The sequence below is a fragment of the Rhinolophus sinicus genome, linkage group LG04 (genome assembly GCF_036562045.2).
Source record: "Rhinolophus sinicus isolate RSC01 linkage group LG04, ASM3656204v1, whole genome shotgun sequence".
Lineage (NCBI taxonomy): Eukaryota > Metazoa > Chordata > Mammalia > Chiroptera > Rhinolophidae > Rhinolophus > Rhinolophus sinicus.
In genome coordinates, this window is record NC_133754.1 from 176,615,446 (window position 1) to 176,631,214 (window position 15,769).

Sequence of the window (15,769 nt, forward strand, 5' to 3'; positions counted from 1 at the left end):
TCTGGCAAATCACATTCAGCTGCCTGGGATCAGGCATAATTTAAGGACCAATTCCCCAAGAAATAACGAGAGCAATTTCCCCCTGCCCTCGCCTGGCCTTCCCTGAGCTGCTGTAAATTGAATATGCTGTCTGTTGTGCTGCTGCCATTCCTGCCATCGCTAAATTCACTCTCAGATTATATAAAAGTAACAAGATTTTGGAAAATAGCTATTGATGGAATTGAAAATATCAAATAGCAAGAAAGCAGTAAATGAAATTTATGGTGTGTCTGATTTATGCATCACTCCTCCTATTTAGCACAGGGCATAAACCTCTTTTTGGACTGTCACACATCTGAGATGGACGGTCCAGCAACACTGCATTTTGCTGGCAAAAGGTCCTCATTGCTAATAAGTAGGGTATCAGGCTTGCCTGACGATAACTGTATGATTTTGAAAAGGAAGGACAGTTATTTATACAAAGTGCATAAATCCCTAATGCTTTAAAGATGTGTAAATGCCAAAGGTTTGCCATTCTATAAATGGACAGTACAGAGTTCTCAAGAGGGCCAGATCTCAGTTCTCTGGAAGAGTAAAAATTCTAGTCATGGGACGGCTGGGTTAACCACATAGAAACTGAGAGGAAAGGTGGCCACACCCAGGGAGAACATCAGTCAAAGTTGTGTCAAAAATTATCCCAAACCGCATCTTCCCAAAGTGTCAAACCCACACACTAAGTGCTGAGTCACTTGCTGAGCATGCTGTACAGAGGAGCGATGTCTGGGGATCTAGCGCCATAGTTTTTTCTATAAATTCCTACATTTAGTCAATTACCCCCATAATTCTCCCAGCCCAACTGAAATCTGTCTGATCTTCCTTTTAGAGAAAACCCTTGTTTTGGAAGAAGAAAAATAAAACAGAGCCAAGTGACTTCAGGAAGTCATCTTATGGAAGACGTTGCAGGAGTAGAACATTCCACCCCACTACATCCAAATCTGCAATCAGGATCAAACAGAACCGATGACCACAAACCAGATCCTACTGTGCTAACGATCAAGCGATAAACAGACTAGATGTGCGTAAGTTTACTCATGAAGGCATAAAAGTTTCTAACTATGGGTGAGGAACCCTCTCCCGCTATTGGCTTCTTCCCTCATTATTAACATATTCTCAAGTAATACAGATCAAGTAGGACGATTAAACTTGGTAGCGAGAGTACAAAATGTTAAACGACTATGGAAAAAATATCGACAATTTCTTGTAAAACTAGTAACCATATGACCCAGGAATTCTACTCCTGGGTTTCATCAAGAGTAGTGGAAACATGTCTACGTAAAGATTTGCATATGAATGTTCATATCAGCTTTTATCATAATACCCAAAAACTAGAAATAATCCAAATGCCCATCAATAGCAGAATGAATGAACAAATTAATATATTCAAACAATGGAATACTACTCAGCAATAAAAAGGAACAAACTGCTGACTCACGTAACAAAATGGATAAATCTCAGAAAACATTATGCTGAGTGAAAAAGCGTTACACAAAAGGAGACATACTTTATCATTCCATTTATGTGAAGCTCAAGTATAGGCAAAACTAATCCACAGTAGAATAAAATGAGAAGAGCGGCCAGGGCTGAGGGTGGGAACTATCAAGAAGGGACATGACCTTGATAGGGGTGTTGGGTTACACGTGCACATACATTTGTAAAACTTAGCAAAAGCAGACTTACAATTGCATTTCACTGTATGTAAATTGAACCTTAAAAGAAAACATAACTATGAACATATTACGGTTAAAGATAAGCATGTTGAAGTGTTTAGGGGGAAGTGTACTGATGTATCCATGACGATTTATCCAAAAGATGGAGTAATGATGAACAGGTGGGAAAAGTTAATAGTAGAATCTAAGTGGTGAGAGTACCCTGAAGATAGTCTGCTCAAGTCACTCCTGTACGAGCAGGTCAATTCCTAACCACATTTTTCTATAATACATAAATTAATAACTAGTAAAAAAATATATAAGAAAATAGGGGCAACCTCATTAGAGGTTTTTTTAAATGTACTTTAAAATAGAAGAATGCCTGTTCTTGGTCTTTTGTTGGTTGGTTCTGAAGTGAACTGCCCACAGGCAGGAAATAGCAGTGTTGGAGCGGGGGGAGGGGATGCACACCACAGTGGCCATTTTGAAGATAAACGTGACCAACCATCATCAAGGGCTCCTACTATCTATACTCTTTGTCAAATTAAAAGTTTCGTTTATGAAAATAAATGAGAGGCCTATTTTATACCTAACCTCTATCTGTACTTTTGACCTAGGAGTTATACATCTGGGAATACAGTCTAAGGAAAAATAATCCTAACCCCAGAATAACATTTGAGTCCAAAGACAATGATCAGGTCCTTTAAAATAGTCAATCACTGGAACCAACCTACATGTCCAACAATTAGGGAAGCTGTTAGTTAAATCTCAGTACATTCGTAAGATAGAAAAAGATGCTATAACGTAACAGCAATTGGGGAAAAAATACAAGAAACAAAACTGTATATATGTATTGTGGGCATGCACACATTCATATACGCAAATAGAGAAGAGACCAAAATGTTAGTCAACTGTGTTTTAAAATGACAGAATTAGCGGTAATTTCTTTTCTCTATTCTCTATTTCCCAAGTGCTAGGTAATGCTGCGGGTTAATTAAATATCAGAGAAAAAAAATACCGAGTTTTTAAAACACAGAATGTTTGTTTCCTTTTCTGATTTACAGGCTCCTGAGAGTAGGAAGGGGACCCAGCCCCCACTCTGCAGGCCCTGCTGCACAGCAAAGGGTGTTTGCTTCTGCCTGGTTTCTCATCAGAGGAGAACCACACTCTCCCAAGGACGGCGGCCCTCCCTCTCTGCCACACCCCCCCCCCCACCTCTAACAACCTCTTCTCCCTCAGCTCAAGATTACTGTGGGAACATCATCCTTCCCAGGCTGCCCGTCCTGTCCCATTTGGGGGAACATGGGGGGCTGTGCTACGAAGGACAAGGCTATCCATAGGGAACAGCAAATTGAAGTGCAACCTGACAAACGACTCAATCTGAGTGGGCTGGTACGAAGACCTCAGAGTGGGAAGAGGAAAGGGCCTCTGTTCTCCTAAGGACGTAATGGGACATTTAACAGATTTTGTTTCAAAGGGCAAATGAACAAACAAACTCGCCATTTACAACCCAGATGAAGGAGGTGAAGAATGAGCTGCTTATTAAAAAGGCTGCCTTGGAGAAAACAAACCAAGAGACTCGTTTCTCCCTAAATGGACTGCAGATATTCTTGGTTTTCAAAATTATCTGGAGCCCTGGAGGCTACGATCAATAACAGTCCGTCTCTCAAAGACAGCAGATGGCCAGGGCGCAGCATAAATACCTTGGAGCATTTCTCACTTTGAAGGTGGGAGGAGACCGCTTAAGGCTAACAAATCTTTCCCCAGAAATGTTGTGGCAACAAGACCTCCATTTCTTTACCTGGCATGCCAGGCTGAGTTCAAGATAACGCTAACCAAGAAGATTCCGGAGGACCCAAGCACAAAAAGGCCCTACTACGTTTCATGGCAAGAACAGTTCCGGTCTTCTGAAAAAGCTTAACAGGTGCAGGGAGCAAGGCTCTTCCTCCGGGAGAGTTAGGCCAAGTCAGAAGCTAAAGGGAGGAAACGAAAAACTCTTCTTCACTGTCACACCTTCAGGGTTTTCCTAATGCGCAGCATGTGCCAAGAACCAAGAAACTCGGAGACAACACATCGCAGAGATGAGCAGAGACCCAGACGTCATCAGAGGGAACAGGCTTCCCTCGTCTTTCCCTGGGCGAAACCAACAGAATGGGCTTCTCACCCCCAGTACACAAGCCCAGTGATCCACATGCTCTTTAGTGTCCACGGCCGTGAGTTAACCTTTCGTGGCCTTGCAAACTTTCCAATCCGCCAGCAGAAAATCCCCACAGCCAGGAACCTGGCTGACGGGACTGTTTCCTGCCTGTCCGGTCCTCTGGACGTGGCAGAGTGCAGGGGCTCCCGGGTATGTGTGGGGAGGACCAACACACATCCCATCAAACTCAGAAGTCCAAATGCCATGCGAGCGAGACGATGCACAAAAATCAGAGCGTGGTATCAAGGCGGAGGACTACCCAGACTCGTACAGAAGGTAAATGAAAGATGTGTTACTTGTTTGATTTTCAATGTTAATAAATTCATTAATGCTACATCTCCACTACCCAAATTATCCGGCTGACCTGGCGATTCTCCAGGTCCCTCCGAGACCATGCCCCTCATCCAGATGGGCATCTGCAACACAGAGCAGGGTCGGACTTGGAGTCAAAAGCATCACAACGTACCAAACGTGTCCATGTAGACATGACCCAACCTCGAGAAAGCCTGCAGACAGACCTGCTGACCCCACAGGGCCCTCAAAACCCAGCCACAGCAAAGGGAATTTCAAAAGAGACGCCCTGAGACAAATGCAGTCTTGAGAAATTTGGGGGGCTGTTATTTTTTTTGTAATTAGCACATGATAACAAGAACGTTTCTTCTTACCTCTGTTTGTTGTACTGTCTCAAGTCTGTCATCCCCCTGGAACCCCACGCAGGAGAGATCGAAAATGGTTTTCTTCAGATGCTGGTTGTCTGTATACAGTTCCTTCACTAGCTGTATAAGGTCACTGACCTAGGAGGTAAGAGCAGAGGAAGGACTGGATACCCATACGCAGAGTTCAGATTCCCCGGGCCACTCCCCTGGGCACAGATCTTCCTATGAGCAGACCTTTCAGCATCACAGTCGTGGAGAGTCAGGCGGCCTGATTCTAGTCTTCCGGCTACGCTGGGTACGACGGAGAAAAACACTAGCACGCCTGTATTCTCATCCCAGGGCCACCACTGCAAGGCAAAGAGATTCTGGGCAAGCTCCCTAACGTGAGCCTCCACATGCCCATCTGTGGAATGGGTTCCTGGGAGACTGAACATGGTGATGGTCATAGAGCACGAGAGTCCTCGGTACAGTCTAATGACGGCTCCTACTCTCTCTGTGTTGTTCGAGACCCTCGGGAGGAAAGTCCCCAAGACCAAAGCTTCTGAGATGTGTCCAAGCCTTATTTTACACCTTCGCTATACACCTACCTAGCAATGTCAATAGTAATAACAGTCTTCAATCACAAAGCAACTTACAGCTACTAAAATACTCCCACAAGCTTTAGTCAATCATTCCTTACAAAAACCTGAGGAGGTGGGCAGGCTGGTATGACTCTCCCCATTTTACAACGAAGAACCCGAGGTACAAAGAGTCCTAGGTCCTGCAGCTGGGGGGTGTCTGGAGAATTAAGAGACATACGAGCATAGCGGCTGCCAAAGTGTCTAGTCATGTGGGAAGGGCAGCTGCCTCCACAGAGGCAGAGGCAGAGCCAGGCCCGGAGCTGAGATCTTGGGACTCCCAGCCCAGTGCGCTTCCCTAAGACACAGGTCTTGCCAGGCCGGGTGCAGAAGCAATTGAGCAGACACCCCCTTCATTCCCTGCAGCCTTCAAATCCCAATGGCCAGTAATTTTCCAAAGACTTCTTAATGGGGTTGTGATTAGCCTCTCAAATAAAGTGGGAAATCCCATCCTGACTACACAGAGCAGATGTCCACTGCACCAAAACATGAACACAAATTGGACCCAAATCGAAAGGTAATAGTGGGAAGAACAAAACATTCTGATTCTATAAACACAAAGTGCCAAGCAAGTGAACTACAGCGGGTCCCTAATATAGCCACAGTAGGTACTAGAAGCAGCTATTGTCATTCCCATTTCCTTTATCTTCAAAAATTTATAAATCCCTCAATGCTAATTGCTTTACTCCTCTCAAAATACTGACATTTTTAGAGTTCTCCTTTCTATTTCTTTCTTTGGTACCTTACACCTGCTATTTTTCTCTTTCTCAGCTGAGAACGCCCTCTGCCCAGACAAACTCCTACTCATCCTTCAAAACCCACTTCAGGCCTCACTTCTGTTGAGAAGTTTCTTCTGATCAAGGGAGCACACCCCAAACCCCAAGCTACCCTGTCCTTCTCTGCTGCCTCTGTACCTTGTACAGCCTGCTCGGATTACAGCAGCCCTTGCACTCCACACTGCAATTCCTCATTTGCGTGTCTGTCCACTCTATCAGAAGGTGAATTATTCCAAGACAGAAACTGAATCTGTCACATGTATATGATAATTTTACAATAAAACAGCCTCCTCTGAGGTCACGCTTCCTATTCTTATCAATTGCTCTCAGAACCTTGAAATACTAAACCACTCTAACCAGACCAACAATCAACAGACTAAAAAACCTGTCCAGTTTTAAAAAAGATTTATTGATCAAACCTGGACCTTTATTCTCCCGAAAAGCATCTATTAACTCCCACCATGTGTGCCAGGTACTGGGAAATCAGAAATAAATAGGACGCGATCACTAACTTGAAGACGCTCACAGCCTCGCAGAGGGTGAGGACAAACAGCCAGATAATTACAGAGCTGCCTGAGAAGGAAATCACTGTGATTCAGGACAAGAAAAGAGGCAAATGACCTGAGGAAAAGGTGGCTAACTCTACGTGGAAGGATTAGAGAGCATTTCCTAGAGAAGAGTGAGCCAGGGCCCGGGCCTCAGGCCTGAGAACGAGCGTCTCAGAGAGACGGGGAGGGCGCTCCAGGTAACATGTGCAGAAGGAGCAAAGACAGGCAGGGAGGACAGGGAAGAAAGGACAGGAAAGGGGCTTTCAGAACCTTACACCTCTGATCAGGAACCCAACAGACAACAAATAACCAACAAAGCACTGAAACTCAGAGGCCAGTACCTTTTTCTTAAGTTCTTCTTGAGAAAAATGCTCCACTTGAAATCGATTGTTGTCTTCAAGACAAATACTCAGATAAGATGTTTGATCACTATAAAACGAAAATGGTTCTTCTGCTTAAAGAAAAAAAAAAGGGGGGGTAGAAAAAGAACATCAGAAATAGATCCTTCCAAGACCAATCCCAGTGTCATCCATCTCAGGCAGTTTGAATTGGGTGGGGGTGGGGGTGGGCGCTGGAGCGGGGCGTAAGTACACATAGGGAGTTTAACCTTTAGGACACAAATAATTTCCCTTCTGTCTCTACAGGCTGGTATCTCAACGTATGGTTTTATCATGGGCCGTATCAGCTTTCACTGCAGCCAATTCTGAATTCTAATTTGCATATCAAGTGTTGTGCCTGGAGACCATTCTGAGTGGCAAAGCGAATGGTGATTTCAGTGTAAACGAGAGAGCGACTGTTTACGTGAGCATACGGGGAAATCAGACGCGACCCGCAAGGGTAGAACACAAGGGAAATAAGCGCCTGATGGTTTTTTATGGCCCCAGAGTCCTCCATGGTAGTGAGCAGACCAAGTGCAGAAACCGCCTGCTCGATCCCAGATAAGAGAATCTGGTCGCCTACGTAAGGGTCCATTTCCTCTGCCACACAGGTCAGAGCGGGAAGGCGCAGAGGAGGCCAGGCTATTGCCTGAATGAAGTATAGCCACCAACGTCTCATTTAACACACATGGCTATGAGCTGATATACCTAATATACTAGACAGAGCCATACTTCAAAAGGAGATGTCCCAGCTCACATCTGGGTAAATCACTCCCCACCCTCTCCCCCTGGGCCTCAGTTTCTTCTTCTGTAAAAGCAAGTCAGTACCGACCCGACCTGATGGGGTGACTGTCAGGCTCGGGGCTGAGAAGTCAAGTGCCTGGCGCTGCGCCCTGGACACAGCAGGTGGGTGCTCAACAAGTGCCACCCCTCCCATTGCTAGTACCAATTTTCCCCAGATGTGCCAGGTACCAGGCCAGACATACAGAAAGGGAGAAGATTCCAGCCCAGACCCCAAGGGGCGCAGGTTCTAAGAAGGGAGTGGGCCAAACAGCACTGTGATGGCAACAGTAAAGAACCACAGGCGCCTCATCTCGCAGCCCTGCCTAAGTGAACCCACGTGTGGTCATGACAATGCCAAAAGCAATATTTCGACATGAGACAGCAATCTCACTCCCACGCGTCTGCAGTCAGGGTGCTGGGGCAGGCAGGGCGGGTGTTTCCCAGGGAAAGGGGACTGCAAAGTTCCAAGGTTGCCTGAAGCTGGAAGTACCAAAGGATACAGACCATAGCAGAAGCACCAGAAAAGCAACCCTGAAGCAGACCCTCTGCAGAATTAATACAGTTTGCTGGGCCTTCGACGAGGAAGGCCGAAGCCAGGCGGATAAGGCTGGGAGAGCCACGTTAATAGTCACCACAAAACAGGAGCCCCAGATGAACCCTGGGGTGCCTCTTCTCCTCCTGGAGTTGGAGGCCTCTCCTTACATTCAGCCAAGGCCCTCCACGTGGAAAAACCAAAGGGAAACACATACAAGAGGGTGTGTACCTTCCCGCCTCCGAACTTCGCTGATTTGCTCCTCCAGCGTCTTCCGCAAATTCCGGTAGGAAAGCACGTCGTGCTCCAGCTGCTTCCGCAGGGCAGCAACGTTGTCTAACTCAGCCTGCAGGCTGCTGACACTTGGTAAAACAAGACATCAGCAATTTTAAAACAGACCTGTTTGTGCTTTAAGATGCAAAACCCAGCAAGCCTTCCTTTGACTTTCATGTCACTTGTGGGTTTTTTTCTGGTTATAAAAGCAAATACATCTTTATTATAGAAAATGTAAAATATAAAAGTATAAAGAAAAAAATTACCATGATCCCCCTACTGATGAACACATGGCAGACTGTATTTCCTCCCAAGCTTTTTCCCTGAGTATGTTTTACAAGGTGGAAATCACACTGGACATACAATGTAAGTTGTGCATTCTTAAATACTTCCCTACATTTTTGGAAATTATTTGCAAACACCATTTTTTATGACTGTATATTATTCATAGGTAAGTGTCCCACCATTTACTTTAACTCGCGCCCTATTAATGGGCGTCTGGGTCATTTTCAAGTTTTTGCTACAGATGTAACTAGGGAAAAACAGTTTAAATCCGCAGGGTGTTTGGAAAAATGCCTTCTGAGGGCTTGGATTTGGAGGGGTGGCTCTCCAGAGCCTGGGGATCGCCTGGCACCTGGGCTTCACTAGAGGGGACAAGAGAGGATGCCTGCGCCTGCTGTCACTCCAGAAAGAGCCGACACCGGGGTGAGGGTGAGTCGCAGGAAGGAAGAGAAAAAAGAAAGAAGAGTGAGCCGATAAAAGGAGGGAGAGAGGGACCAAACAGACTCCACTGTAATGGGTTAGCCACTCAGAAATCCACAGAACAGATTTTTGTTTTCGGGGGGTGTCAAGTTTCATAGAGGGGTCACTGTAATACAGTGCTGAGCTGCATGGAGAGCACCCCAGAACTCAGGGGAGGCCAAGAAAATGCACCCCTCCCAGAGTCGGCATTGAACGCGGGGAGGACAGTCCACCAAAATCGCCCCAATGACAGAAACGCCCTGTATTTGCTGACACACAGCCAATCGCTGAACATGCCTGCCGAGCATGAACTGTGGCTGGCGGGCCCAGGAACTGAACGCTTCTCTAAATGTACATGTAAACAGGCACATGGCTGGTGGCTACCAACTGGGCCCTGCAGGTCCAGAAGAGCCCAGGACTCCTTACGACGTGTATGGGGCACGGGTCTGAACCCCTTACACCCAGCTCTCAGAGGAACGGAGACCCCAGCTAACATCTGAATAACACAAACAATGGTCCACTGAACTCTGTGCCCAAAGCCTATTTCACACTCAGGTTAGTGTCTTAAGACAAATTCCTAGCAGGTCAAAGGAATGAGTATTTTTCGCGACTACCACAACATACTAACAAATCCGATAGCCTCCTTTGCTAGACACCAAGAAATATATCACTCCCTGTCCAGCGTAAGAGGGTCCACCAACACCTGAAAATTGTCCATATAAAATTTATGAAGATGTGGCTTTTTCTAGAAAGTCTATCAGCTTTCAACAGATTTTTCAAAAGGAGTCCACAGCCCCAAAATGGATAGAAGCTATTGCTCTAAATACCAGGGGGGGCCAAAAAAATGTATACACATTTTCGGAGATGTTACTATGTGTTACTTTTCAAAGTTGAATTGAATTACAGTAGCAATGTGTAGTATGATGTTCACTCAAAAGGTGGCGTTAACCAAATGAATGCTCGTGTCACCATGGGACAGGCAGGACAGTCAAAGAAAATGGAGGAGGCACATTGTCGCTCGAGGAGAGCAAGACCATTCTGAAGTGGTATTTGAAATTCAAGAACGCTGTGGAAGTACAACAATGGAGGCGTGAGTGTGCAACAGAACCTCCAACTTAACACCCTTTGACTTCTCCCTATGGGGGACCTTAAAGAATGTGGTGTACCCTAGAAACCCGGCTACACTGGCGGTACTTCAGGAAGAAATTGAAACAGCATGCGCAGTGCTATTAGTGGACACTTTGTCAGCATTGCTCAAGCAGTAGTTCGCCGTAATCAGAAGTGTCTGGACGCTGATGGTAACCACTTTGAGCACCTCTTGTAATCGCAGAAGTCAAACGTGACTTGTGTTCATCTTTTGTTATCGGTATATACTGGGTATTACAATTTTAACACAGATTTTTCCTTTTTAAAAAATGTGTATACATTTTTTGGCACCCTCTGTATATATGCTACAGATTCAAGCCCCACTTCTCCTTCAGAAATTTCTTCCAGCTCCAGCCACGGGACTGCACACATAAATCAACATATAGCAGAAGCAAAATAAACCATTATGTCTAATCTTCTATGCTCGCTGCTCTGACGATGGCTCATTGTGGAGCAGTCTTCTTGCCAGGGAAGGGGCCCTACTAGCAACGTGTACCTGCTTCCATTTCAGAACAATCATAGCGAGCAACGTGGAGGCTGATGGAAAACCTTACAGGGGTGTCACAGCTCAGCACTTGCGTGGATGCAGTCGTGCTGCAGAGACACGTAACCGGGGAAGAAAAAGAGATTGTTTTAGCGCAGCTCCTGTGATTAGGGCTGGGAAAGCTAACTGCTTCACTCCCTCCTCCCTTTTCTGACAGGGTGAAAAGGACACAGCTGCTGCGCCTGTGTCTGTCATTTATGTTTCCCCAACTCCAGAATCTTTTTCAAGGTGTGAGGAGTTGGTGGAACAAAAGGTGCTTCACTCAGAAAGAGGCAAGAGCTCCATGCATTCTGCTTTTGGGAAAGGAGTGGGGGAGGAGGCGGAAGTGGGGAGGCAGAGAGGCCCAAACTCCAAATGGCACTCCCCCCCCCCCCAGGAGCTCGACGGCCCAGCCAGTCAGGCGCCCGCCAGAGTCCTGTTGTCCTTCTCTGGAAAGTGGGGTAATACCATTCCTTCAAGACTGTTTTGAGGATGAAATGAACTGCTGCATGGGAGTTGCCCAGCGCCTCACACATACCACCTGATCAAAAAACATCACTTCCTCCTCCTGTATATCCTAACAAGTCCCGAACAAGAGATAATGTTCACAAGCCAAAATTTCTGACTCTTATGAGTTACAATAGTGATTCTCATCTGGAGACGATGTTGCCGCCCAGGGGACATGTGGCAATATCTGGAGACACTGCCACAACTGGGGCAGGGAAGGGTGCTCCTGGCGTGCCATGGTGAAAAGCCAGGGGCGCTGCTAAACATCCTACGACGCAGAGGACAGCCCCTCCTTACAAAAAGTTATCCAGCCCCAAATCCCAACAGCGCCGAGGGTGAGAAACCCTGAGCCGCAGGGAACTGCAAAGAGTACTAGTTCTCAGGATGAGCGATGTCTCAGTAAGGGCCTCGGCTCGGGCGGGGGCCCGGGCGATGCGAGCGCTGGTGATTCCTAGCTGTAGAAGCTCGGACGACACCCTAACATCTCCGAGAGGATTTCCACTTCTGCAAGACGGGACAAAGGCGCCAACTTCTACGTGTTGCTCTGAGGAATAAGCTAGTAAAGGGGAAAGGACCAGGCACACACGTGCCCATGACTAGTCTCCTTCCTGACCTCCCTTTCCCATTGGAATGACAGTACTTCCTACGGTATGCCTCCAGAGTCAGCCACTGTACTGCCAGTTGCCAGAGTGAGAAATGCTAGTTACCAACAGGGGCGCCCCTTGCCTCAGCTCATCGGTCTGCCCTCTGGGCATGGCAAGGACGGAGCAGCCGTGTGTGCGCGCTGGGGTATCGAGACATACGGACGCTTCTCATGTTGTATTCTTCATGTGTTACCATTGACTGAGCGCTTACTATGTGCCAGGCAGTATTAGGACGTCACACATTATCATCTCGTTTCAAAACAGCCCTACAAGGCAGGTAGGTGGGCAGGCAGGTAAGTAGGGAGGTAGGCCAGCCAATCTCAACTCTGCAAACACACACGGAGGCTCAGGGTGAAACGAGACTTACCCCAGAACTCAGAGCTGCTGAGTGGCAGAGCTGGGGTTTGCACCCTCAATGGATTTTGACTGAAGATGAAGCACCCTTGTCAGTCACAGCCCTGACCTGCCTCAGTCCCATCTCACATTTTTATACATTAAGGAAGAGCCTATGAAATTCAGCATCCACGATGCTAAGGGGACTTGCCAGCAACATATCCACCCACACGACCTCGCAGTGCCCAGAATCGAATCTGGCTCCCAGCCAGGGAAACTGCACAATTAAACTCACGTTGCCCATTCCCCCTTAGAGTTTCCCAGCATTGCTCAACCCCTTCCCCAAGTGAAAATGACTCGTAGCTAAGGGTTCTGGAAAACGCTCACTTGCAGAGAGGGAGGCCTACTCTCAGAATTTCATTAGATGTTTTCATTTTCCCTAAACTCATTTCAGATTTAAAAATCTGAAAATTATCCCATAACTTAAAAGGTTGGGGGAGGCAGATAGGGGAGGTATTCACCCACTGAACATTTCCCAAGTGCCGACTCCATCGCGGCCCCAGGAAATGGAGGCGAGCACGACAGGATCCCCGCCCTGAGGGAGCTCCCGGTCCCGAGGAGGCAGGTCACAGAGACAAGCACACAAAGGTGCTAAGGGCAGTTGTGAGGGCAGAAGAACAGAGGGGGCAACTTCCTGGGGATTTGCGTGGGCCTCCTGACTAGGGTAAGCCTCAGGATGAAATCTCCAGGACTAGTGGGAGACAAAGCAGGGTGTGGGGACCCAGGCGAAGGCAGGGGCAGGAGAGCACATGGGAGGGAAGCACAAGGCTAGAGTGAAGGGCCTAAGAGCAGGAGCGATGAAGGGTGAGTTTGTGTAACTTTTTATTATGGAAACTTTTGGTCACATACGAAAGAAGACAAACTGTGATGCAATGAGCCCCTCCCCCATCTGCTCACACCCCAGCCCCAACAACCCAGTCGTGTTCCACGGTATTCCTGTCCACTTCCTCTGCTTCTGTGCTGTTTTGAAATGAACCCCAGACACCACTCCTTTCCCCTATAACTATCCCAGTGCGTAAGAGAGATGATTTCGTAATGTGAGAAATCACTGAGGCCCATCCTGTGTTTACAGACAGGCAAACGGAGGCCCAGCACAGGCCATGTGTCTGTGGACACAGAGCTACAGCCAGACAAGACCACGAGCCTGTAACTGACTCCACGCCGCCTCACAGGCACCGATTCATATCAGCAATTCTGTAAAGACAAAGTCACTCCAAGACGCAGAGACTTGTTTGTGTCCCGGGGTCTGTCCCTCACCACCTCTGGTCTAGTCACTTCACGCCTCTTACGGAAAACAGGCATAACATTAATACTTCCCTCACACACACTTGTGAGGATCGTCTGAGATGATACATAGGACTTTCTAAATCTATGATAAGTAGTATAAAAACCTGAGAGATTATATTTTTATTCTAAGTTTGTTGCCAAAAGTCAGACAATTCTTGATAGAAAATAGGTATATGAGATTTAAATAAGGCAATCACCATCTAAGTACTGTAAGCTTCCTAGGCAAACTGGTAGGGCTTTGCTGCCTCTGAGACACGAGCACTTATTCAAAATTGTGTGTGTGTGTGTGTGTGTGTGTGTGTGTGTGTTCACACTCCCATGCATGTGATACACAAACAGGAACCCTTACCTGTCTGAGTCCTGCAGAGATTTTACCAGGTGGCTGTAGATGTCCCGCTCTTTCTTCAAGACCTGAATCAGCTCTTCATAGTCTAACTGCTGCTTTTCCTGAAAATGACAATGGGCATCTGACATTAAGGGAAGAATTTTGAAAGAGCACGTCCTTACATTATGCAAACATATGTGGACAGTTCTGGTTTCTAAATCCAAACGCTGATCCCCTGTGCCAGGCTCTGGATCAGGCCACAGTCAGGGCGCGCCACCTGCAGGAGGAGTGGGGAATGACTGCCCATCGCCTCAGAAAACTGAGAGCTGTGTGGTGCTGCCAACGCTCAACAGCTGCAATGAAAGAACCATCATAGTTGTCCTATTCGTCCACCGTGAAACAGCCACCCCTCAGAGCTGCTGGTCACCGTTTTTACAACACTACGAAGACTGTCTTTCCACACTTCTTCTTGCTCCAAAGATAAGAAATTCAGAAACCAAAACCTGACAAGTATTAGGGACAAGGGACTTTATATCAAAGTATAAATGAGTCACGCTTTACAGGCATCCCAGAGTGATAATGAAGAGATCTGAGGTGGTCTCTGCCGCACAGTAGTAACTAGTGACCTAGGTAACTAGCTGAACAAACCTCTATGAGGTTTAGTGTCCTCATTTATGAAATGGGGATGTGATTTTGTGAATCAACGTTCTCAAATGTGAAATTGTTTTTAAAAGTTCAAATTTCAGCTCTGCCAACTTACCAGTTCTGGGATCTCAGGAAGTTACTTAATGAAGACTTGGTATTCCTACCCGTAAAATGGTGGACAATATCCACCACCTCATGGAGGTATAGGACAGATAAAAGTTAAATTGTGTACTATAAGGAAACAGGGATCCCAAGAGAAATGGCCAATGCCAGTATTGGGGAAGAAAATCAAGGACAGTAACAAGATCTGTCTTTAGCATTTTGTTGTGCCAGAAAATAAGGGATTGCTTACATAATGACAGAGTGTGTTACCAGAAGGACAGGGGAGCCAGTTTGAAAAGGCCAAATCTGGAACAATTTGAGCTGCAAAATAAATAATGATAGTTACAGATTATAACCTAGCAAATAAAATCAGAATTCACGAGTCCATTGTGACATGAATAAATGTATAAATAAGAAGAAGAGGCGGCTTTTCTTTATGGTAGAACAACAACTAATAAATGTAGAAGGAATGATGGAATTAGAAAAATCACCACTTGCCAACCACCACGATAAGAAACAATTCAGCCAAGAAACATAAAAGGGATGCTAAAACCAGTGGGTGCAAGTTTGAAGATGAGGGTATTTACATAAGATTCACCACCACCCCCGCAAAAAAACCCAAAACTTATTACAAAGGACAAAAGATTAGCTATATAGTTGAGACACCAGGCAGACATCACCTTCGTAAAGTTACCAAGGTTAGCATGGCCAAAATGGGACAAGCCTGAATCACGTGCTGCTGGGTAGGACGCGATGACAAGACTGCGTCGCTCCTGTGATACTCCTACCCAAGGTGTCCAGCCTGAGGCCAATCACCAAGAAACCCCAACTTAGGGACATTCTACAGGATACTTCAAAGCTATCAAGGCCATGAAAGTCAAGGAAAGACGGAGGAACTGCTCCGGATTGGAGACTTAAGAATCGAGACAAACGCAGCGCGTGACCCCGAACTGGATCCTTGTGCGACAGCGGGCTTCACGGGACAACTTGTGAAACACAAATGAGTGTGAGG

The 15,769-nt window shown here is 46.5% G+C and overlaps 1 protein-coding gene across 6 annotated transcripts in view; it reads right to left on the minus strand.

Moving 5' to 3' along the window:
- The window catches only part of CDK5RAP2 (CDK5 regulatory subunit associated protein 2), a 170,075-nt gene that overhangs the window by 71,255 nt on the left and 83,051 nt on the right, over window positions 1-15,769 (minus strand). For 4 of the 6 annotated variants that reach the window (XM_074330930.1, XM_074330933.1, XM_019731198.2 and 1 more), the window contains 4 exons: window positions 14,035-14,132; window positions 8,403-8,533; window positions 6,821-6,933; window positions 4,548-4,676 (listed from right to left, as the gene is read on the minus strand). In XM_074330930.1, the coding sequence (XP_074187031.1) occupies window positions 4,548-4,676; window positions 6,821-6,933; window positions 8,403-8,533; window positions 14,035-14,132 (471 nt within the window). The remainder of the gene's footprint in view (window positions 1-4,547; window positions 4,677-6,820; window positions 6,934-8,402; window positions 8,534-14,034; window positions 14,133-15,769) is intronic. The other 2 variants (XM_074330932.1, XM_019731199.2) reach the window with 1 other exon arrangement.